The following is a 23,947-nucleotide window of genomic DNA, read 5'->3' as shown; positions in this document are numbered from 1 at the left end:
GGAGGGGAGATAAAAATGTTTTTTAAACAAATCCCCAAGTTTCTCCTATCCTGGCCTATGGAAAGACAAACTTTTGGCATACCACTAAAATGTGTTCACACTGTCCATTCTCCTAATAGCCAAAAAATTCACTTATAAAAATACTTCAAATTCTAATTTCAGAATAGGCAAGAACCTATTTAACATAAAGGGAATTAATATTAATGCCTCATTTTTAAGAAAGAAATAACAACTATCCTGTTTGTAACTACATATCCTTAGAATCTAGTTTTACTATTTCTGAAAAGTTTCAGAGTATATAGTCTTTGCTGTCTTTTACTTTAATGTAAAGTTAGCTGGGGGCAGGGAGGGAGAGCACACTATTTTATGAGACCAAAAAACAAACAAACAAAAAAACAACAAACAAAAAAGCCCAAATGAATTAAATAAAATCAAATTTGTTGAATTTCACCTTCAAATGTTGAGCAAACTTCCTTAGTTATGGGAAAGTCCTATGTTAAAACAGTGACTACTCTTGCTCATTATTTTCATACCTATTAATTTATACACCAACGTTTTCCAAAGAGGATTTGAGGTGTCAATTAAAAATATTTTCAACGGCAATTGAAAGGCCAATATAAGGGGCACCTGGGTCGCTCAGGCTGTTAAGCGTGGACTTCAGCTCAGGTTGATTTCACGGTTCATGGTTTTGAGCCCCAAATCCAGCTTAGCACTGATAGGGCGAAGCCTTCTTCAGATCTTCTGTCTCCCTCTCTCTGTCCCTCCCCCGCTCGCCTGCTCTCGCTCGCTCTCCAAAATAAATAAACATTAAAAAAATAATAAACCACAAATGCCTAAAAAAAATGAGCTCTTGTTGTGCAAAAGATATATAAACTTGCCTCCCAAATAATAGAACCCCTAATGAATCAATGGGTCTAGACACTGAGCCTCAATAGCTGCTAACATCGCAGCATGAGCCAGCCAGCTTTAACTGCTTCTAGATGGAAGATGGGGGTGTCTGGGTGGCTGAGTCAGTTGAGCATCTGACTTCGGCTCAGGTCATGATCACGTGGTTCGTGAATTCGAGCCCTGAGTTGGGCTCTGTGCTGACAGCTAGGAGCCTGGAGCCTGCTTTGGATTCTGTGTCTCCCTCTCTCTCTGCCCCTTCTTCTCTCACTCTCTCTTTCTCAAAAATGAATAGTAAACAGTAAAAATAAAATTTTTTTTAATGAGATGGAAGACAGCACCCCACCTAGGGCATTCTGATTCTAGGGCATTAAGCCTCATCTTACTCCCACTGTGAATTTTCAGGAGATACAGAGAAACACATTAAATTACACTGCAGAGATGCAGCCAGTAAAATCCCAACTATGGAAATGGTATAGAACAACCAACTGCTTCAACAAATAAACTACAAGGAAGACAAAAGAAGAGAAATAAAGGGGGAATCTACAGATTAAAAGAAACTTAAAAGATGTATCAACCAATCATAACGTATGGAACTTATCTAGATCCTGATTCCTATAAACAAACTGTTAAAGAACTATAAAACTTATGGGACATCTGGAAATTTGAATATTGACTGGTTATTTGATTATACTGAGGAATATTGCATTTCCAAGTTTAAAAGAGTCCTTATCTTTTAGATACATATATTGAAATATTCATGGATTGAATGACATGACATTTAGGATTTGCTTGAAAATAACATGGGTGGGGGGTGTGAGGGTGTAAGTAGATGAGGTTGGGGTGAAACAAGATGGGCCAGGAGCTGATAACTGTGGAAGCTGGATACTATTGTTTAATTTTGCATATGTTTGAAAGTTTTCATAATAAACAGTAAAAATAAAGACTGACCTTGAAACTAGCTCACACAATCACAAAAGGTCAAGTATGAATTTAATTATTCTTAAAGAAAATTATGTTAAAAAGTCACCTTCTTTTTTTATACATTAAAAAAAATTTTTTTTAATGTTTACTTATTTTTGAGAGAGAGTCAGGGCGCGAGTGGGGGAGGTGCAGAGAGGAGACAGAGAATCCGAAGCAGGTTCCAGGCTCTGAGCTGTCAGCACAGAGCCCGATGCAGGGCTTGAACTCATGAACCATGAGATCATGACCTGAGCCGAAGACGGATGCTTAACTGACTGAGTCACCCAGGCACCCCAAAAATGTCACCTTCTTAACTAGTAGTGAAGTATAGCTACATATGTATATAACAAATATCTGTCCTGCTGCCAAATGTGGTTTCTGTTTTACCTTATGCATCACAAAAACGACTGCTTTACTGTTAATTGCTTCATCTGGCCTTTGTCTTTATCCAGAAAATTAAGAACACTTTATTTAAAAAAATTTTTTTAATGTTTTTATTTTTGAGAAAGAGAGAGAGAGAGAGGGACAGAGCATGAGTGGGGAGGAACAGAGAGAGAGAGAGAGAGAGAGAGAGAGGGAGACCGCATGAGTGGGGAGGGGCAGAGCGAGAGCGGGAAACACAGAACCTGAAGCAGGCTCCAGGCTCAGAGCTTGAACCCACAGACCGTGAGGTCATGACCTGAGCCGAAGTTGGACGCTCAACTAACTGACTGAGCCACCCAGGCACCCCAAGAACTCTTTATTTTAAATCGACAATTGAATATGCCCTCTAACACTTATTTGAAACACATTTTCATCTGTCCTGGCATCCCCAAAATTAAATCCTTAGGAAAATCAAAGCTCTCCAGAGAAGACTATGCCACAATAGGATTCTTTTTAACCCCACAGATCCTTTTGAAAGAAAAAAAAAAAGGATTAAGTGAAGGAAAACTTCTAGATTGGATGTTTTGCTTTCAGAACAAATTAAAAGCCAAAAGAGAACCATCAGAGTTGAGGCACGCAGGAAAGGACGCTTAGCTGGGGGAGACCTGGGTTCAAATTTCACTTTCCAGCTACCTGTCTTGAAGCTGACTGCTGGAACTCTGTGAGCCTCCATGTACTCCTCTGAAGAAACGGTGTCACAGCTGCCACTTACAGGACTCCAGTGAAAATTAAGTGGAAGTACATGGACAAACAGGGCCTAGCTTCGCTGGCCTGGGGCTACGTTTCCAGCTCACTGCAGCTGTTGCCTCCTACGTAACCTGCCCTGGAGATCGACAATCCTGCAACCGAACTAAATGAATTTTACATGGTTCAGAGCATTAATTATTACAGCTAATAATTAATTGCCAGCATTTAAAAATCAGGAGAGCAGAAATGCAATGTAGAGTTCTGACCTCTTTTTTAAAATTGCTGGGTGAGGTTTGGTTTTCCAGGGTCCCCACCACTCCATGCTCTTTTACACCTGGCCCTGCAGGCTGATTCCTGACCCCACACTGGGCTGATGTCCTTCCTTCACCCTGCCCTTTCCCTTTCCGTGCCTCTCCCTGCCTGGCAAATTTCTCACAACCCTTCATGGCCCAACTCCAGCGCCACCTGTCACCTCCCCCTTTCCATGCCATGGCACAGCACCTCCACTACAACAAGCATCATCACACTGTCTTGGCACTAACCTGTCTGCCTGTCTGCCTCCTCTACTGGGACTCTCAGGAGGAAGGGACCCTGTTGCTATTGCCTTTGTGTCCCCAAGGCCGAGCAGAAAGCCTGACCTAGATAATGTAGAATTCAGCAAATGCCTCCTGAATGTGTGGAAGGAAATGAGAGCTAAAATATTACAAAAATGTCAAAATTTATATTACATCTTGTTCTGACAGTTACCAAATAAAGGGGTCAAGGACTTTTAAATGAGAACAAGCTTCCATCTGCTTACAGGTTTCACAAGTTAGTTAGAAGTCATTCAATAAACTGACAAAGCAGAAGCAACAGCAGGTAGGGTCATTCATTCATTCATTGAACTGATATCACTGAGTACTTACTGTGTGCTTTCTAAGTACTGGGGACGAAGCAGTGGACAAATCCGACAACTACCTGTTTTCATAAAGCTACTTCCTTGTAGAGGAAACAAAGTAAACATAAATAAATAGAATCGTCTCAAACCAGAGTGAACACTAAGAAGAAAATTAAATTAATGAGATAGAATGACTAAGGGGAGAAAGAGAGTAGTCAAGGAAGGCCTTGTAGAAAAAGACACATCTGACCAGAGGAAAGACCAGAAGGAGCCAGCTGTGCAAAGCCGCTGGAGACAGCTCCAAGCATTGGAAACGAAAGTGCAAAGGTCCTGAGGCAAACGGGGCTGCGCGGTGAGAAGATGGGTGGGACAGGAGAGCAGAGCTCTGGGTGGTGGGAGTGGTAGGGGAGGTGGGCAGGGCCGCTCTGGCACTGCTAGGCACTGAATGTGCAATGACTAGGCACTGGAGAAGTATGGGGATGGGGGTCTCTGCGTGGATGGGGAGGGGGTTCGTGCCCTACTCACATCAGCATGGGCAGTATCCCGCCCAATTTTCCACCTATCAACCTGGGCTCGTGCCCAGGCACTTTCACACACATTCACATAGCCTGACAACAATCCTGTCCAAAAGGGTAGACATTTCCCCACTTTCCCTGGGGGAAAACAGAGGGTCAGTGCCTTGGCCAAGGTCGCGGAAACCAGACTCCGGGATCCTTAACATCCCGACGCGGGTATGCAACTGCGTGCCCCCCAATCTGGAGGGGTGGCGTCCACAGATCCCCCACGACACGTCTGCCAGGGCCAGGCCAGGGAGCGGGGCCCGCAAGCCCCTGGCGGCTGACAGCCGGGCGGGAGGAGGCGACTGCGGCAGCCCGGAGGGCAGGGGCGGCGGCCGGGGCCGTCTGCGCCCCACAGAGTCCGGCCCACTCCGTAGCCCCCGGCCCGGCGACCCCGCGCCCCCTGGCCCTGCAGACCGCGGCCGCGCGGCCCTCCTGCCGCCCCTCCCCGGCGGGGCCCCGCTCGAGCAGCCCCCGCCAGGCCTCGCCCGCCCGCCCGCCCTGCTCACCTCGCCTCCCAGCCGCCGCGCCAGGGGGAGAGGGCGGGCGGGCGGGCGGACTGGCGGCGCTGCGCACTGGCGGCTCGCGGCTCCGTTGCCCCGGGCTCGGCCGGCCGCCCCGCCCCGCTCCGCTCCGCCCCGCCGCCGCCGCTGCAGTGGGTGTGAGGGGCGCCGGGGCGCTACGACCCTTCCGGTCCGGCTCCCTTCTCCTCCTCCGCCGCCGCCACCGCCGCCGCGGCGCCCGGCCTGAACGACCTTCGCGCCGACCAATCAGCGTCCGGAGAGCCGGGCAGGCGCGGCCAATCGCGCCGGGGGGCGGGTCGTGACGGGCGGGGCGGGCGGAGCCGGGATAACCGTGCGGGGTTCGATGGGGCTCGGTGTCCCTCAGCCGCCCAGCTCCTCCGGCTTGTGCGGAGCACGCCCGGGGCTGGGGACGCAGGTCCGGCTCATTACGCGCGCTGATCCTCCATCCCCCCACGGGGACCTCGAAGCAGAGGCCCGACGCGGAGCCAGGAAGCGGTGGAGAGGGCCGACCGGCGGCAGGAGAGCCGGGCCCTCTGGGCTGCAGGTGCAAGGTGGCAGCGGCGAGGCGGCCTGTAGGGGAACGGGCCGGCCCGTCTGGGGGAGAGTCCCGGGCGTGGACGAGGGGAGACCGGGGTGTTGGCATCCGGCGTCCAGGAACCCGGCACGGTGTGGCCCCTGGAAGGACGAGGAGACCGACGCGGCGGGGGAGCGGGAAGGAGAGGCAGGGGTCTTGGACTCTGCGGCTTCCTAACGGCTAGAAATAGGGTGGTGGGGAGGACGGAGTGCGAGGAGATGGCCACGTGCAGACAAGTGCCCCCAGCGGGTCCGTGACAGAAGGGAGGAGGGGAAAGGCTGGCGTATTCGGGCCAGGGGTCAAACCTCTGGCTCAGAGAAAGGCAAGGTCGTAAATGGGGAGAAGGGAGTGCAGTGCTGAGGGTCCCCTAGGTCCTGGGGTCCCTTGACACCGACCTTCTTTTGAGCCAACTCCTGCAGCCCTCTGGCCCCTCGGTCGGGTTCCAGCAGGCCTGGGGTCATATGAAACGATGGGAGAGGCCAGGATATTTCGTGTTGCCAGATTTGCGTTTGAATAAGCAAAGCTGGAAGGGAGGGAGGGAGTCTGGACACACTGAAAAAAGATCAGAGGTTCGTGGATAGGGTGGGGGGAGGTGCACACTTTGAGGACAGGGAGAGGGGCGACTGTAGAGGAGGAGCAGCTTTCGCAGGATGCAGGAGCCCAGCATGCCAGAGCCCAGCGGGTGATCAGGGCAGGGGCCAAATTGGGAGGAAGGAGCAGGATCCTAACGAGGGGGAGGTCAAGGGGCTGGGAGGCATGGAGGGTGGTGGCAGAATTTGGGGAGGATGGAAAGCCAGTGATGCAGGGCCGGCTGAGGGCACCAGGGCCTCAGAGGAGGAGGGTAGAGGAAGGGATCCAGGCATGATGTCCTTCTTTAGGCCACCCCCAGCCTTGGCCACCAGAGGGAGTTTTCTAAAATTGAGTATGGCCCATCCTTGCTTGAAATTGTAGCTCCTGAATGTGATCTGCGTTGAGGAGGGCCCCCTGGTGGGTTCCTGCCCACACTGGTCCTCACATCAGCCTCATCTGCCACCTGCTCCAGGTGCACAGGAGAAAACAGGGAGCCAAAAATTGCCATCATCAAGGATTATAGGAGGCTAGTAAAGCCTGGCTGTCAGAGCTGTGGCTTCACTAAGGAGCACTAGTGGGTGCTTCCCCTTGGATTAGGAAGGGGCACCCATTCCTGCACTCTCCAGTCAAGTTTACAACAGTCATCCCATGAAAAGTGAGTACCAAAAATCACTGCGCACACATACACACCTATACATATTTTGTGCTGAGTTTTCTAAAAGGATTCTGCCTTTTCTGGTTTATGAAATAACAGCGAACACTTACAGACACAAAGCTGAGGTGACAAGGTAGGGAAGGGTCTAGTCCATGCTTTGAAGAGTGCACAGAATTTTGGTGGAGACCAAGGGAGATGAGAAGCGGGGGCATGTGGGGGGTGGGGGGGTATACACATGAGCATGACTGACAGCTGATCTAGCCTGCTAGCTGGAGAGGAATAGTTGAGGAAGACCTCTGGATAAGAGGAAGCCTGAGCCGAGGCTATAAGGCTAGCAAGAATGTATTAGGCCAATGGTTTAGGCAGAAAGGGCACTGGGACCCAAAGATTCAGAAGTCAGGACCTGCATGCTGTGTTCAGGAAACCAAGGGTCACCTGGTCTTGTTGGCGATGGGGAAATATGGCCTTGAGGTGGATGGGTACTGCTGACCACAGTCCCATGGACTCGCTTCAAGTCACTGATATGCTTGTTTAGCCCAGTGTGGCTTTTTTTTTTTTTTATTAGTTGACAACATTTGAAAATTGGGAGCTTTCACTTGAAAAATCTCAACTGGCAGTTTCTCTTGAATAGTTAGAAGCTCTGACAACATGGGGTCTGCATTCCCAGAAGGTAGTGGTCAGCTGGAGCTGAGTGGCAGCTGCCCCTTTAGGGGAGGCCCTTACATCACCACATCCCCTACCACTCCCTATCACCCCACTCTGGCCATGACTTCACCATCCCTTACCTGCTGGCCCTTGAGGCATTGCAGGGTAGGGGCTCCATCTCTGGAGGTCAAGGGCAGCTGCTGAGGGGTGTTAAGAAAGGAAGTGAATGATGCGATTAGGTATTTATTTTGGAAGGATCACTAGAGCACATGAAGTTTCTAGGATGAGGGGCTTATATTCACAAGACCAGTTAGGGAGCTGTTGCAAAGGCCTGTGTAGGAGAAGGTGAGGCCTGGCCTGGGGCCAGGTGTAAGGAAAGAACTGATTTTAAAACTGCTTCAAGACTTGAGGGAAATGAAAATTAAAGTCACAGTGAGCTAGCACTACACACCCGTTGTGATAAAAAAGACGGACAATATCAAGTGGTGATGACTGATGTGGAGCAGTCAGAACCCTCATCCACCGCTGGCGGAAAAACAAAATGGCTTGTCCACTTTGGAAGACAGTTTGGCAATTTCTGATAACATTAAACATACACCTGTCGTATCACCCAGCAATCCTATTCCTGGATATGGAACTGAGAAAAATAAAGACACGTCCACACAAAGAGCTGTACGTAAATGTTTATGGCAACTTTACTCAAAACCGTCAAAAACTAGAAACAGCCTATGTCTGTAGATAATCCAGCAGATGGGTAAATAAACTGAGGTACATCCATACAGTGGGATATTACCTGGCACCAAAAAGGACTGACTGACAAATGCACAACATAGATAAATACAAAAACATCATGCTTGGCCTTTGGGTGGCTCAGTCAGTTAAGTGTCTGACTTCCACTCAGGTCACGACCTCACGGTTCATGAGTTCGAGCCCTGCATCAGGCTCTCCGCTTTCACCACAGAGCCCACTTCGGATCCTCTGACCCCCTCTCTCTCTGTTCCTCCTCTGCTTTTGCTCTCTCTCAAAAATAAGTAGACATTAAAAAAAAAATCATGCTAAGTGAAACAAGCCAAACAAGGCTACATCCCCTATGATTCTGTTTACAGGACATTCTGGAAAAAGCAAAATCAGATCAGTGGTTGCCAAAGTCAAGTGGAGGAAGTGGGGGATGATAACCAGGGGCCAGGAAGGAATACTTTGAGATGATGGGTATACTCTATTTTAATTATGGCAGTGGTCATATCACTATATGTTTATCAAATTTCAGAACTGAGCACCTAAAGGAAGGTGACTTTTCATGTATGTAATTTATACTAAAAACTTGATGTAAGGAAAAGATGTCCATTTAAAAGACAGAATTGTCCTGGGGCGCCTGGGTGGCTCAGTTGGTTAAGCATCTGACTTCAGCTCAGGTCATGATCTCACAGTTCATGAGTTCGAGCCCCACATTGGGCTTCATGCTGACAGCTCAGAGCCTGGAGCCTGCTTTGGATTCTGTGTCTCCCTTTCCCTCTGTGCCTCCCCTGCTCATGCTCTCTCTCTCTCTCTCTCTCTCTCTCTCTCTCTCTCTCTCTCAAAACTAAATAAACATTAAAAAAAAAAAGAGGCAGAATTGTCCATCCTAGAGGTAGGATGTAGGGGTGAGTCAGGAGGAGGAGTCAGGGAGGTTCCTGACTTGATTTTTGGGGTGGGGACCTCTGACCTTGGCCTGCTCACCCACCTGTGGAGAGGAAGGACTTATTGAATGTGCATCCCAGCTGCCCACCTGCTTTCTATCACCTCCCCCTTTCCTGTCACCTTTAGCCTTGCAGCTCTGGCTATGTGCCCTCTGAGATGAAGGCCACTGGCCATTCCTTTTTCCTGAGACCTCACTGCTCCCTGCTCCTCCCTTCCCTGCTTTGCACTTGGTTCCTTGATGGCACAGCTGATACCACCCATCTGGCAGACACTATCCACTTCCCTGCCCCACAGGGGAGAAGAGAACACAGGAGGGAAGGAAGAAGAGCTCAAGCTCCACTCCCTGGCCTGAGGCTGGCCCAGGGGTCACAGTGCTGACAGGTTTCCTTGGCTCCAATCTCATCATCCACTCTTGACTTGCCTTGACTGGGTTCCGACTGGGCTTTCCACTTTGTTGTGCTCTTGTGGGCAGGAGGTTGCTTCTCTGAGGCTCAGTTCCATGGGGAGTAGGCATGGGTGGTGACCCCCACCTGATGGGGCTGCTGTGAGGTCTCAGGGAGAGAAGTACCAAGCTCGGGGAATAGACTGCACACAGGGACAATGAGTGTCTTCATGCTGGCCTCCTCTGCTCCCCCCTCCCCCGACCTTGACTGCTCTCCTCCCACTTCCCCATTCCCTCCCCACCTCCTCCCCACCCCTGACCAGGACCCGATGTGCCAGGGGACGCAAGCCAAGACTGTTCAGGTTGTGTGTTCGAGAAAGCCAAGCCGCACTGAACCCAAAGGAGACAACTATTGGGGGGTTCCTGCATTGTTGCACCTGGGAGATCAATGGGTGGAGCCGGCCCTGGGACCACAGCCTAGGAACCTGGCCAGAGCCTTGGGAGCTATGGGCAAACGCTTCATCACATTCCTTTCTCCTCTGGGTCAGCTTCCTCCTCCCCATGTCAGCTGCTACTCTTCCACCACCCAAGGAGGGGCAGGCCCTCTGTGCCACATTAAGTTTGAAAATCCCCAGAAGAGGAGTCTGATGGGCTCCTGGGGCAGGGCTTGCATCTATGGGCTGGGCGGTCAGACTCATGTGAAGACATGGCAGGAGAAAGGGCAGAAACATCTGGGAAAGGCAGAAGCCAGGGGATAAGAAAGGGGGCGTGGGTGCCATATAACTGAATGCTGAATAGACTAGATCTCGTCCCCTTTTTCCAGGCATCTCCCAGAGCACCAGCAGTCCCTTGACAGCAAGGGACTGGAAAACTCTTCTCAGAAGTCTGACCAGCCCTAAAACATAAAACAAACCCTCCAGATTGCCCAGCAGTCGATCTCGGCATCAACAAGCCCCACCATGTACTCAAGAAATTTCCCACCACCTTGAATCTGCCTGGACAGCCCAAGGTCATGTGGCAAAGTCAAAATAGAAACCAATGAAGATAACCAAACAAAACTATCTTGAAAGAAACAGAGACTATGTGAAAAAGGAAATTCTGAAAGGAATAATATATTGCCAGCTTCAGACAGAATGAAAAAGTATCACATCCTTGAAGTCATCAAAAACATATTTAGCACGCCTATATGTCCTTACTCTCTCAGCTGAGATGGCCTAGAAGCAATGACACCACAGCAGCCAAAGCACACCCAGAACCCAGGAACTGTTTTCTAATGCCATTCTCCAACAGAAGAAACCAGGGGTCCTAAATCAACAGTAGCTGATTTTCAGGCTGGGGCGGGAGATGTACAAGATGAGTCTGGAGCATCTTGTGGTACAAGAAAGTAAGGAAGGGGCACCTGGGTGGCTCAGTCGGTTGAGCATCCGACATCGGCTCAGGTCATGATCTCACAGTTTGTGGGTTCGAGCCCCGCATCAGGCTCTGTGCTGACAGCTTGCTCAGAGCCTGCAGCTGGCTTCAGATTCTGTGTCTCCTTCTCTCTCTCTGCCCCTCCCCGCTCATGCTCTGTCTCCTTCTGTCTCTCAAAAATAAGTAAATGTTAAAAATTAAAAAAAACAGAAAGTAAGGAAGTGCTTACGAAGCACACACACACACACACACACAGACACATGGAGGGGTATGTCGAAGGGACACAAGAGCCAACAGAAAGAGCTCCCAATGGCCACAGCTGGGACAATCTGAGCAATAAACGAAATAACAGTATTGTATTATAACCCAGCATAAAATACATACCCATGAGTCTATACTAATGGATATAAATGATTTAATAAATGAAAAAATAAATGGGGGAGAACAAACCTATACTGAACCCCAAATAATTTATGTAAATAATCCCCTCTCAAGGAAGTGATGCATAACTTCTATCTATCATCTATCTATCTATCTATCTATCATCTATCTATCTTTATCAAGACAGCACAAGTGAGGAAGGGGCAGAGGGAGAGAGAGAATCCCAAGCAAGCTCCACACTGTCAGTGCAGAGCCTGACGCAGGGCTTGAACTTATGGACTGTGAGATCGTGACCCCAGCTGAAATCAAGTGTCAGATGGTTAACTGACTGAGCCACCCGGGCGCCACATCGCCCCACTGTTTTAAGTGTGGGGCGGGTATAATGACTTCCTTCCAAAGAGTTCAGTATGGAAAGAGAGAAAAATTAGAGTACGTGACAAGCACTACCTGAGGTAGGTGACCAAACTGACATAACAGTGACAAGACCTGTTGATAGCACGTGCCCCCTCTGCATTATGAAGTAATGAGAATGGCACTTTACTCCTGGGGCTTCCTTCCTGAAACACATTACCCCAGTCTAACCATGCAAAAAGCATCAGACAAGCCCAATTGAGGAATATTCTCGAAAATACCCAACGACTGGTATTTGACAAAAATGTCAAGATCATACAAAAAAAGGAAAATCTGAGAAACAGTCACAGCCAAGAGAAGCCTAAGGAGACGTGTCATGTGATGTCAGGAAAAGGGCAGCAGGAAAAGAACATTAGATAAAAACTAAGAAATATGAATAAAGTATGGGCTGTAGTTAATTTTAAAAATATGTATTAAAAGCATATATGTCCAAAGCAAAAAATAAATAAATAAAAGAACTTTTTGAAATTAAATTGTATTGGCAGAAATGAAAACTCTTAGTAGTAAACAGGTTGGGAGAATAAATTAAATCTCCTATTTAGTAAGAGCAAAAAAGATAAGATGCCCAATAAAAAACATAAGAAAGGAGAGGCTAGTCTAGTAGCTCCAACCTCTGAAATAAGAGAGGCCAGACACACAGAAAGAAATCCACCAAAAAGTAATTCAAGGAAAGTTCCCAGAATGGAGGGGCAGGAGGTACAAGCCTGAAGTCAACACTAAGTAAGAAGATACCCAAGACCCCTTGCTGTGATATTCCAGAACACAGGGGGAGACAAAGAAGGAAATAAAAAGGTCCCCTGTATCAGAGTGACTTTGAAGTTCTTAAACTGTGAACAAGATAACAGAGCATCACGTTTACAATTCTGAAGAAAACATTTTTTTGGTGACCTAGAATTCTATGTGTAACTAAACCCCCAGTCACATGTGAGGAATAATGTCATTTATTTCTCAGGGTCTCAAAAGTTTACCTCCCAGCTCCTTTACTCAAGAAGGATGTATTCCACCAAAATGAAAAAAGGAAACTAAGAAGGAAGACATGAGATATGGGAAGAGGACAAGGGAATCCCTCGGAGGATGATGGAATGATCCCGGGACAGCAGCTCTGCTCCAGATGTGGAGGGCAGCTGAGCTGTCCTGCCTCAGTGTGACCTGAGAGGCAGACAGCTGGTCATCACCAAGACTCCCCCCACCACTTCCATTGGACCATTCTCCTAACCCAAGGACAGATCACCCAGGAGAGCTTGGCCCAGATTCTCACCAGGACTTGGCTTGTTGTGACCGTGTGCTGCTGAGGGTATCTCCCCTCATGCTCTGCTTAAGACACACATATCACTCCCAGAAATTCTCAGCTTTTCCCTGAGAGCCAGAGGGCCATGGCGGGCTCGGAAGTGGAAAGTACAGGGCAGCCCATTCCTTCTGACCGTACTTCTGTTGGGTACCCAGTGCACACCTCAGCCTTGCCAGGCGCCCAGCTGTGGAGAGCCCTGTGTTTCCCCAGAATCACTTGTGAGCTTGCTTGCCACTTCCCCAGAAGGGGTCTTGTTAGCTCCCAGCGAAGGGGAAGTCAGCCCCCGGACCCGGGAGAGTGCTCTCCTCACCCCACTCCTGGAGCTTCTGTCCAGCAGGGGCAGTGCTGCCCTCTCCTTGCACAGCTCGTGTGTGCTTGCCTTCTGTTTTTGAGACTAGGTGGTATATGACTTGGGGAGAGATACACAGGTAGAACTATAATGAAAAGCAAGAGACTGATTTGTACGAAAGTCGGAATGGTCATTGCCTCTTGGGTGTAAAAATGAAATGCGTCTCTCTAGGTCTTGTCCAGATAAAAATGTTCTGGCTAGTTCGTAAAGTCTCCTAACCTCTGAAATTGTAATGACCACGGTCTGGTTAAAAAGGCAGAAACCAGCACCAGTAGTATTTCCAGCAGGACTTATGCCCTGGTTAATCTGTGGGAAGGGCTGGTGGATGTGGGTTGGAGAATGCCTCTGTGGCTCCTGGGCTCCTGCCAGCTCTTCAGAAGCAGGATTCTGGGGGCGCCTGGGTGGCTTAGTCGGTTAAGCATTCAACTTCCCCTGAGGTCATGATCTCATGATTCATGGGTTCGAGCCCCACGTCAGGCTCTGTACTGACAGCTCAGAGCCTGGAGCCTGCTTCAGATTCTGTTCTTCAGATTCTGTTCTACAGATTCTCCTTCTCTCTCTGCCCCTCCCCTGCTCTGCTCTGTCTCTGTCTCTCAAGAATAAATAAACATTGAAAAAAAAATTTTTTTAAAAAGCAGGATGCTGCTGTAGTTGCAGGAAGCCTCTGCTGGTGGCTCCCACTGTGGGGTAGGTGAATTTTAGGCAATATTGCCATGGCGAGTGCTTTGGGGCTAAGGGCCATGGCAGGACCTCCTATCTGCTGAAGCCACACTTCTGTCTGCTTCTGCCAGGGGAGAAATAAACAACATGATTTCTCAAAAAAAATATGACTTCTAAAGTATCTTCCAAATCTTCCATGATGCTTCTCACTGGTGGAATTTAACCTGGAAATGTAATTCCCAGGTTTCCAAGTCTTGTGATACAGGGGACAGCATAGAAGAGGATGGAAAAGTTAATGAGTAGCCCACAGATAATTCTGAACTAAGGTCTGATGCTATACTAGAGCTACTCAAACCGACCAGTGGTCATGAGGACATAGTGGTCATGAGGACAAGCCTCTGGGAGAGCCACTTTCATTGGGAGCCTAAAGTCAGACCCCACAAGCCTTCAGAACCCTATCTCTAGCTTCTGATCTTCCTGCCTGATTATATCAATAAAATCGGTGACCAAGATAGACTCATGGAAATAAAAAAGTATACATTAGAGAGTTTCACATGCCTGCATGATGCTTTCAGGTTCTGGGCAGCCATCTGAAAGAGCATCACGTGGTCCAGCCCCCTCCAACAGCTCTTCAGTGGACTCAATGAAGAGTCTCAAACATCCTGCATTTTGTTTCATCGTGTAAAATAAACAGTCTTCATTTTCATACAAGAAGGACACAGGTCACAAGTGTGGGCACAGCACCATGGGCTACCAAGAAACAGGGCTTGGGGCGCCTGGGTGGCTGAGTGGTTTAAGTGTCTGACTTTGGCCCAGGTTGTGGTCTCATGGTTCGTGGGTTCGAGCCCTAAATCGGGCTCTGCACTGACAGTGCAGAGCCTGCTTGAGATTCTCTCTCTCTCCTCTCTCTCTGCCCCTCCCCTACTCATGCTTTCTCTTTTTCTCAAAATAAATAAACTTCAAAAGAAAGAAAGAAAGAAAGAAAGAAAGAAAGAAACGGGGCTCACTCCCACCAGACACTGCTGAGTTCCTGTTTTGAGAAGCCCTCACAATCCAAGTACACAAAAAGAATGAGAATAACAAAAATCCAAATGCACAAGCCAAAAAAGAATTGTACTGTCTTTATTGTCTTAAAATTGCATAGTATCTTGATTGTGCACGCTTTTAAACAGAGGGCAAGATAGCCCACTTGAAAACTACTTTCTTGCATGGGATATTTCAAGCTGTTTTACTATAGGTAGAAGCAGGGACCAAAAATGCTGCCTGGGCTTAAAAAGAACCATGATCAAATTTAACAGAAGTTGGAGAGTCAGAGGGATTTATAGGAGAAGAATCTGTCAAAGGACATTGAGATTTTGAAAGGATTTACAGGAGGCACAGGGAAATGGTGGAAGGGCTTCCCTGACGTCAGGGGACTGGGATTCAGGGGCAGCCAAGAGAGGGCAGGAGAGGAGAGAGGAGTGCAGGGAGGCAATGCCTTGTGCTCAAATCTGAGATGAATGCCCTCTTCCAGGAGGCTGGGGTGCATGGTCTGGGCATTACGTTGGCTACAGAAAGCCACATACTAGAAAAATAACTTAAAAGCTATACAATCATCATTATAAATATTTTGTCTTTCAAAACTAACTAGCGTTGGTTACAAAAAGGTTCACAGTTACTCTGAAGAGAGCTGTGTCTCTATTGCACAGTAGTGGAAAAGTCCGCTCTGATCCCCATGTGTAAACAATGATTCCCTTCTCCTCTGGCGACTTCAGGACACAGAGAAACAGTATCTGCTGTGAGCAAAGCACTTGGGTACAAGGCACGTGAAAGCTTGTCAAGTTCTACTGGGATCTACTTGGAACACACAGAACACCTGCTGTTCTTCTCACTTGATGTCACCGGGACAGGCCTTGAACCACACTGCAGGTGGTGATGGCCTTCTCGGGCTCTTGTTCTCTATTCCACTGTTACAGACTTGGCCAGATTTCTGGGGAAGTCGACCTGCAACGATACATAGAAAGGAGCTGCTCAGGAGCCCACAGATCCCAGCAACCTGCTGTATTATAAAGCCTATTATCAGGGTACTTGAAGACGAGGTGATGGGTGTTCCTGGTCACCTTTGACCATGAGCCCCTGGAGACCTGCATCTTGGAAGCATTCCTTACTCCAGGAACTTCACTCAACTATAGAAGGTTTAGTTCATTCAATATACATTTATTGTGCACCTGACATGTGTCATGCTGTGTTAACCCTATTAAAAGGATATGACGCATGCTATTAAAATGCTAACTCAGCTTGTCCTGTTCATGTTTCTTGGAAGGAGACACTAAATCCATGAGGCTCATTAGTTCAGGGTGGGGGCTGAGAGGAAAATGTGATGGGAGATGGTTGATATGGTAGGCTTCAACTTTATCTGCAGTGTCTTACATTGCTTAGTTATTTTAATTTTAATTTTTTTAATGTTTATTTCATTTTGAGAGACAGAGAGAGACAGAGAGACAGAGAGAGAGAAAGAACACGAGTGAGGGAGGGGCAGAAAGAAAGGAAGACACAGAATCCGAAGCAGGCTCCAGGCTCTGAGCTGTCAGCACAGAGCCTGACGCGGGGCTCAAACCCATGAACCGTGAGATCATGACCTGAGCCGAAGTGGGATGCTTAACCGACTGAGCCACCCAGGCACCCTTATTTGGCTCTTGTTTTTAAAAGAGAAACAGGGGCGCCTGGGTGGCGCAGTCGGTTAAGCGTCCGACTTCAGCTCAGGTCACGATCTCGCGGTCCGTGAGTTCGAGCCCCGAGTCGGGCTCTGGGCTGATGGCTCAGAGCCTAGAGCCTGCTTCCAATTCTGTGTCTCCCTCTCTCTCTGACCCTCCCCCGTTCATGTTCTGCCTCTCTCTGTCTCAAAAATAAATAAACGTTAAAAAAAAAATAAACTTTAAAAAAAAAAAAAGAGAGAAACAAATAGGACAAAATGTTAGCCGTGGCAGTTCTGGATTTGTATACCACCAGGTACTTGTTACATTGTTTTCTGTAAGGTTATGTATCTTCAAAAGCTTTTCAAAATACAATTGTAATAAAACTATTTCTATATGCAGTGAATTGTAGGTTCTTCCATACTTGTTGGTGGTTCTTTTCTGGAACATAAATTGATGATATATGTTTGGAGTCTCAAGGGGCACCTGGATGGCTCAGTCGGTTAAGCATCTGACTTCGGCTCAGGTCATGATCTCATGGTCTGTGAGTTCGAGCCCTGCGTTGGGCTTTGTGCTGACAGCTCAGAGCCTGGAGCCTGCTTCAGATTCTATGTCTCCCTCTCTCTCCCTGCCCCTCCCTGGATTGCACTCTCTCTTTCTCTCTTTCAAAAAGAAACATTAAAAAAAAATTTAAAAAAGGAGTCTCAAAATGTTGAATCATTTGCTAGACTGAGGAGATATCTTAAATGTGGGAGGAAGATGTACATGCAAAGATGTTCACTGCAATTGTGATTTATGCAGATATTCTCCCAAATCAGCAACAGTTTAAATAATAGACGACTGGCTAAGTCATTGTTATAATCCATGTTATAAGACTATGTTGGGATATTGTGCAATGATTAAATGTTGCTTACATGAAACTCAAGATGTAAGAAAATACTTGTAAATACACTCAAAAGGAAAGTGTAAAATGTCATCCTTGATATACTGTCAAAAATGTTAAAAAATCCACATGCACAAGGAAAAGACTGGAATAAATGATTAAATTTGCTAATTAACATTGCCTCTCTGAGTGATGAGTTTAATGATATGGTCTTCGTAATCTTGCAGTCCCAAATTGTTTTCAAGGGATAGAAGTTACTTTAAAAACAGAGTTGTTTTAAATGAAATTACCTTTCCTATGAATATTTACACCAAATAAGCATTTAAGAACAAAATCAGGAGCGCTTGGGTGGCTCAGGTGGTTAAGGGTCTGACTGTTGATTTTGGCTCAGGTCAGGATCTCACAGCCCCATGTCGGGCTTTGCGGAGCTGGCTTGGGATCCCCTGTCCCTCTCTCAAAATAAGTAAATAAACTTAAAAAAAAAAAAAAAAGAACAGAGTCAGACTCTGGGGTTATGCTTTTCCCCTCTGGGGGATTCGGTGCGATTTTAGACATACGTCATATCCTCGGAGAACAGCCAGGTGGAAGGACAGGAGCTGCAGCGGAATCACACTCAGGATACCCTGGAGGCAGTCCACTGTGTGGGGCAGCTCGATCGTTTTATATGCAAACTTGGAACTCTCAGTGTCGTCCCTGGAGCACAGTATGATCGGCCGACCCTAGAGCGGGAAAATAGGATCACAATGGGCAGGTGGTCTCTGAAAGCAGCAACCCCTCACATACCAGCAGTTTCTGAGGTCAATCTTATTGAGGGGATAACAGTCCTCTTTTGCTTTTGTGGAATTATGTGTGAGGTGATGTGCACGACCAGTGTGAGGGGCAAGGTGTTTGATGCTGTTTGGTGAGTTCCTCTCCCTTCCGTGGTAGGATGAGAATGGCCATTCTGAGCCATTCATCCAGCACCCATTTGTTGAGTGGCTTCAATGTGCCTTGCCAAGGGCAGGGCATGCCCACTCCTCACTCTGAGGGGACTCATAGCTGAGTGGTAGAAAATAAAAATGTAAACAAGCCAACCAATGAGTAACGATGAATTCCAGATGAATGCCAGAAAGGCAATAAAACATGGTAATGTGATTGGGAGACACTGGTGAGGTCTGGGAAGCCCTCTCTTAAAAGGGGATATTTGGACTAAGACGTGAATAACCATAGGCCAATTCTGTGAAAGAGGTGGGAAGCACATTCAGGTCAGAGGGAATAGCCAGAGCAGAGGTTCAGAGGCAGAAATCAGCTGGGCTCCTTCAGCTTGGGACACAGAAGGAAGGGGCCACATAATGCCGGCTTGTGGTCACTCTTGTTTTATGGGAAGCCACAGGGAGGTTTCAAGCAAGGCAGTGAAGTGATTTGTGTTTTATACCTTCTCTCTGGCCACTGTGCCGAGCCAGGCATGGCGGCCACTGGCTCAAGGGCATTGTTGGACTTCACCTCCCTATAACTTCATGAGCCCTCCCAGGATGGATCTGTGGGGGCTTTGCACTCCCATCTCAGGGCAGCTCCACGCCTGGAATCTGGGGCAGCTTGGGACAGTCTGGGTCACAAGGTCTCACTGAAGAGCCATTGTGCACGTGGCCACAGGCTGGCCAGTCATTTCTGAATGTGTGTGCCCCTCAGGAGGGGGCCTAGGAGAGAGCACGTGATCACACCTGCTCCGTGGTAGGGCTGCTCATAACCAGTGCTGGCCGACAGTGGGTGAGGTGGGCTTGTGTGGGAGAGGACAGGAGAGAAGGGGACCCTGGCCCAGCTGAGAGCTCTCACCTGGCGGGCTGTGACCTGCTGCAGGGCATTCTGGCATTTGGCAAAGCAAGGGTCCTTCATGATGACCATGATGACGGGCATCTGCTTGTCAATCAGTGCCAAGGGTCCGTGCTTCAGCTCCCCCGCCAGGATGCCTTCTGAGTGCATGTAGGTTATCTCTTTAATTTTCTAGGGAAACACAGGCAGGGTCAGTGTGACACTGGACAGACAGGGGGCTGGAGCAGATCAGTCAGAGAGGGGAGGAAGGGGGGCTGTGGGAGGGATGAATCCAGAAGGCAGGGAGCTGAGGGCTGCAAGGCAGATGAATGCATTAGGTGGTCAACAGCACTGAGGGCTGCTGGCAATGCCAGGCCCAAGGGAGAGGGTTGGCTGCTGTCCGGAGCATGCACAAGGCCCAGCACGCAGCCTGTGTCCCCCAGACCAGCCCCCAGCACAGCCACCACCCTTGGATAGACAAGTCAATGTCGATCTGGCTCTCCCTTCTGCTGTGTGACTAACCCGTGGCCTCCCCACATTTATAAATTGTAATGATGGCACTGTATTCTATCTAGAAATACCTTTCTTCAATTATCCGATAGATCATCCCCCCGAATCTAGACCATTAATAACTTCCAAGGGGATGCTCCAATTTACTTATGAGGCAAAATCACACACATCAGGCTGTTACTAGAATTTCCCCCTATGTTCAGGAGATCCGTTTCTATTCAGTTCCCATTAAACCTACGTCACTGAACTGCTGAGTGTCTAGTAAAATATTTCTCAGCTCCCCTAGAACTATTTATTTGGGGGGGGGGCAGGACACTGTCAGGAGTGTGGGTGACTCCGCCCTGAATGCCACAGACAGCTGGAGTGCTGGCCCCCAGGAGACCACAGAGGGACCATTGATGTGTGCCAGGAGCAGCGTCAAAGCTTCTTTCTTTCCCCCCAAGACTTACTGGGAGCTGCAGTTGAATACGCATCTTTCAGCAGCGCACTGGGGGCATTGCAGCTGAGCCCCCCCGACCCCCTGCACCAGGCGGCAGAGGCATGGGGGGAGTTGAAAGTGTACTCCACCCAGCCCCCTGCAGCGACCTGCTCCCTACTAAGAGGAGGGGAGCCAAGCTGGGTCAGGAAGGATGCCCTTGCCCGGGTACCAATGGCTGCCTCACCTGTGACCCTGTCTCCCGTTTTCTTTGGTTGGGCAGTCCCATCCACAAGCAGCAAGCAGACAGTGAGTGTAGGCTCAGCCCCCTGGACAGCACTGTCTCACCCTCTCTGTGGCTCTGTGGTCCTGGAACCTGCCCCTTACCCAGCTCTCTTACTCAGGTTTGGCTCTTTACTGCCGCAGTGGGACAAAAGAGCCAGTTAAAAGTTTGACAAAAGCAGGGCCTTCAGAGCTCATTCCTTCAGGATCTCTGCATCCCCTTGGAAGTTTGAGGGGTAACAGGGAAACTCCACAGAGAGCCTGCCCCGCAATTCTTATCGGCCTGAATCCTCCCGCACAGTCTGCTTGTGGTCGTGGAAATAACCCAAGGCCACATGGACCTGAGTTTGAATCTCAGACCAATCACTCCCTCCTGAGCAAGATGAACCTTTGGGGGTCCAGTTCCCTCCTAGGTGAAATGTGGACAATAACTGCCAGCCTCTCAGGAGACGTTCATGAGGAACGAATGGACCATCCCAGATGGAGCCTGGTGCAGGTTGACACCTCAGGGGCTCACCCAAGGGTGCCCTGCCCCTTTCTCCTCAGGAGATTGGGAGCGTCCACCTCAAGATCCCCAGGGCCCGAACAGGTCATGAGCTGGTGCTTGATGCAGCCTCACACAGGTGGCAGCAAGTCCCCAAGCGCTCCCCTCCCCTAGCCCAGCGCCCTTCCCCCCTTCCCGCTGGTGTCTCGGGGTGTCTCCCATGTCTGCCCTCATGCCCAGGCTGGTGGAGGTGGGGGGGGTGGGCAAAGGAGGCTCACCAGGGCTCCTTCCAGGCATGTGGCATAGTTATAGCCCCGTCCCATGACCAGGAGTGACCTCTGGGTGTAGAGCTCCAGGGCCAGGTCATGAATCTTCTCATCCAGCGACAGCACTTCCTTAATCAGCCCTAAGCCGCAAACACAGTGAGGGGTTGTGAGTCACACAGATTTTACAGCAAGATTCACAAAGAAAAATCATGGTGTATAAGACATAGTTTTGGAATTCACACCACTTAATACACTTGGCTTCCTTGCCTCGGTTTAAAAAGGATTTTAAATGTAAGAGCACCTGGGTGGCTCAGTCGGTTAAGCATCTGACTTCAGCTCAGCTCATGATCTCACAGTTCGTGGGTTCAAGCCCCATGTTGGGCTCTGTGTTGATGAGCCTGGAGCCTGCTTAGGATTCTGTGTCTCCCTCTCTCTCTGCTTCTCCCCCACTCTGTCTCCCCCCCCCCCCAAGAATAAACATTAAAAAAAGTTAAATGTAGATTTTGGGCAATAACTTGCGGGATTTGCCTGGGTTTTGTTGGGTGGCAATTCATATTTATGTTCATACTTTCTTGAGCATGTAAGATAAGCAGTGAGGTGTTATTTCTAGCTCCATTTTACAGGTAAGGAAACTGAGGCTCAGAGAGGCTAAGTCACCAGGTGGAAAGACACAGAGCTGACACTCCAAATTAATGCCGCCCCCCCCCCCCCAATCCAGGCCACATGCTAAATCTAGAGACAATGCCCAATGTAAGATGGACCAGTGTTTCCCAAACTTTTTGTTCTCGGGATGTCTTTACTGTTAAAAATTACTGTGAATCCCTAAGAGCCATTATTTTTGTTGGTTCTGTCTCTCAATGTTTACCAGATTAGAAACTGAGAAAAGTAAAGATATTTGTATTCGTTCATTTAAAAGTAACAATAAACCTATTACACATTTTTAAAAATTAGTGAGAATAGTAGTTTTAAATTTTTGGAGATTTTTTAAATGTCTGACTTTTTAACAGATTCTCATATCTGTTTCCTCATTCAAACTCTCATGATACATTTTTTTTGGTTGAAGTATAAGAAGAAAATCCAGCCTCACAGAGATTTGTAGTTGGAGAAAGGAGGAGTATTTAAATAACTTTTTTGCTGGGGCGCCTGGGTGGCGCAGTCGGTTAAGCATCCGACTTCAGCCAGGTCACGATCTTGCGATCCGTGAGTTCAAGCCCCGCGTCGGGCTCTGGGCTGATGGCTCAGAGCCTGGAGCCTGTTTCCGATTCTGTGTCTCCCTCTCTCTCTGCCCCTCCCCCGTTCATGCTCTGTCTCTCTCTGTCCCAAAAATAAATAAAAACGTTGAAAAAAAAAATTTTTTTTTAAAATAAATAACTTTTTCGGGGCGCCTGGGTGGCTCAGTCGGTTAAGCGGCCGACTTCGGCTCAGGTCATGATCTCGCGGTCTGTGAGTTCGAGCCCTGCATCGGGCTCTGTGCTGACAGCTCAGAGCCTGGAGCCTGTTTCAGATTCTGTGTCTCCCTCTCTCTCTGACCCTCCCCCGTTCATGCTCTCTCTCTGTCTCAAAAATAAATAAACGTAAAAATAATAAATAAATAAAAAAAAACTTTTTCAAAAAATTGTGAATGTTCTTCTCTGATATTACATGAAACTCAAGAAATGGTCATTTCTTTTTTTTCTAATTAGTTAATTAAGTAATCTCTGCAGGCTTAAACACATGACCCCGAGATCAAGAGTCACATACTCTAGGGGCGCCTGGGTGGCGCAGTCGGTTAAGCGTCCGACTTCAGCCAGGTCACCATCTCGTGGTCTGTGAGTTCGAGCCCCGCGTCAGGCTCTGGGCTGATGGCTCAGAGCCTGGAGCCTGTTTCCGATTCTGTGTCTCCTTCTCTCTCTGCCCCTCCCCCGTTCATGCTCTGTCTCTCTCTGTCCCAAAAATAAATAAATGTTGAAAAAAAAATTAAAAAAAAAAAAAAAAAAGAGTCACATACTCTAGTGACTGAATCAGCCAGTCTGGAGAAACAGTAATTTCTTAAAAGAGTAGTTGCAAATGTAGAATTTGAAATCATCTCAATAAGCTTTTCCTACCTTGTTACATTAAAACTTTTATTTTTTTTAAGTTTATTTACTGTGAGAGAGAGGAGAGACAGACAGACAGAATCCCAAGCAGGCTCCACACTGTCAGGGCAGAGCCTGAAATGGGGCTTGAACTCACCAACTGTGAGATCATGACCTGAGCCAAGATCAAGAGTCTGACACTTAACTGACCGAGCCACCCAGGCACCCCTATTGCATCTATTTAATTTTTTTTAATGTTTTATTTTTGAGAGAGAGAGAGAGACAGAGCATGACTGGGGAGGGACAAGCAGAGAGGGAGACACAGAATCGGAAGCAGGCTCCAGGCTCTGAGCCATCAGCACAGAGCCCAACATAGGGCTTGAATTCACAAACCACAAGATCACGACCTGAGCCGAAGTCAGATGCTTAACTGGCTGAGCCACCCGGTGCCCCAATCTTGCATCTATTTAAATGGATGTTTTACATGGTGTATAATTTTGTCACATCATGCATTGACCATCTGGAAAACATAGGTTGACTGAGTTATGCAAATCTTCTAAAAATGGACACCCTTCATCATAAAATATTTTTTAGAAATCACATATGCTAAAGTCACCATGGCTTCATCAGAGTTGTGTTTAAGTGTGGGAAGTGGTCGAGCTCATGCTGGCAGCT

At 48.2% G+C, this 23,947-nt stretch overlaps 2 protein-coding genes and 1 long non-coding RNA gene across 6 annotated transcripts in view; 1 reads left to right on the top strand and 2 right to left on the bottom strand.

Annotated features, from left to right (window-relative positions):
• Positions 1-5,109, bottom strand: part of MAPK9 (mitogen-activated protein kinase 9) — a 60,059-nt gene extending 54,950 nt beyond the window's left edge. For 2 of the 3 annotated variants that reach the window (XM_043585275.1, XM_043585285.1), the window contains exon 1: positions 4,902-5,087. The gene's annotated coding sequence lies outside the window, so the exon portion shown is untranslated. Of the gene's footprint in view, positions 1-4,901 lie in introns of all 3 variants that reach the window. The other variant, XM_043585263.1, reaches the window with a different exon arrangement.
• Positions 5,110-6,025: 916 nt separating this feature from the next.
• Positions 6,026-13,461, top strand: LOC122485908. The gene is made up of 2 exons (XR_006297976.1): positions 6,026-6,715; positions 10,243-13,461. It is a non-coding gene; the product is annotated as an uncharacterized LOC122485908 (long non-coding RNA).
• Positions 13,462-15,024: 1,563 nt separating this feature from the next.
• Positions 15,025-23,947, bottom strand: part of GFPT2 (glutamine-fructose-6-phosphate transaminase 2) — a 49,126-nt gene continuing 40,203 nt past the window's right edge. For both annotated transcript variants that reach the window (XM_043585249.1, XM_043585240.1), the window contains 4 exons: positions 21,231-21,358; positions 19,286-19,453; positions 18,031-18,192; positions 15,025-15,901 (listed from right to left, as the gene is read on the bottom strand). In XM_043585249.1, coding sequence (XP_043441184.1) covers positions 15,857-15,901; positions 18,031-18,192; positions 19,286-19,453; positions 21,231-21,358 — 503 coding nt within the window. In that variant the 3' untranslated portion in view covers positions 15,025-15,856. The remainder of the gene's footprint in view (positions 15,902-18,030; positions 18,193-19,285; positions 19,454-21,230; positions 21,359-23,947) is intronic.

The sequence above is a fragment of the Prionailurus bengalensis genome, chromosome A1 (assembly GCF_016509475.1).
Source record: "Prionailurus bengalensis isolate Pbe53 chromosome A1, Fcat_Pben_1.1_paternal_pri, whole genome shotgun sequence".
In the NCBI taxonomy this organism is placed as follows: Eukaryota; Metazoa; Chordata; class Mammalia; order Carnivora; family Felidae; genus Prionailurus; species Prionailurus bengalensis.
This window is presented reverse-complemented; position numbering and strand designations above follow the sequence as displayed.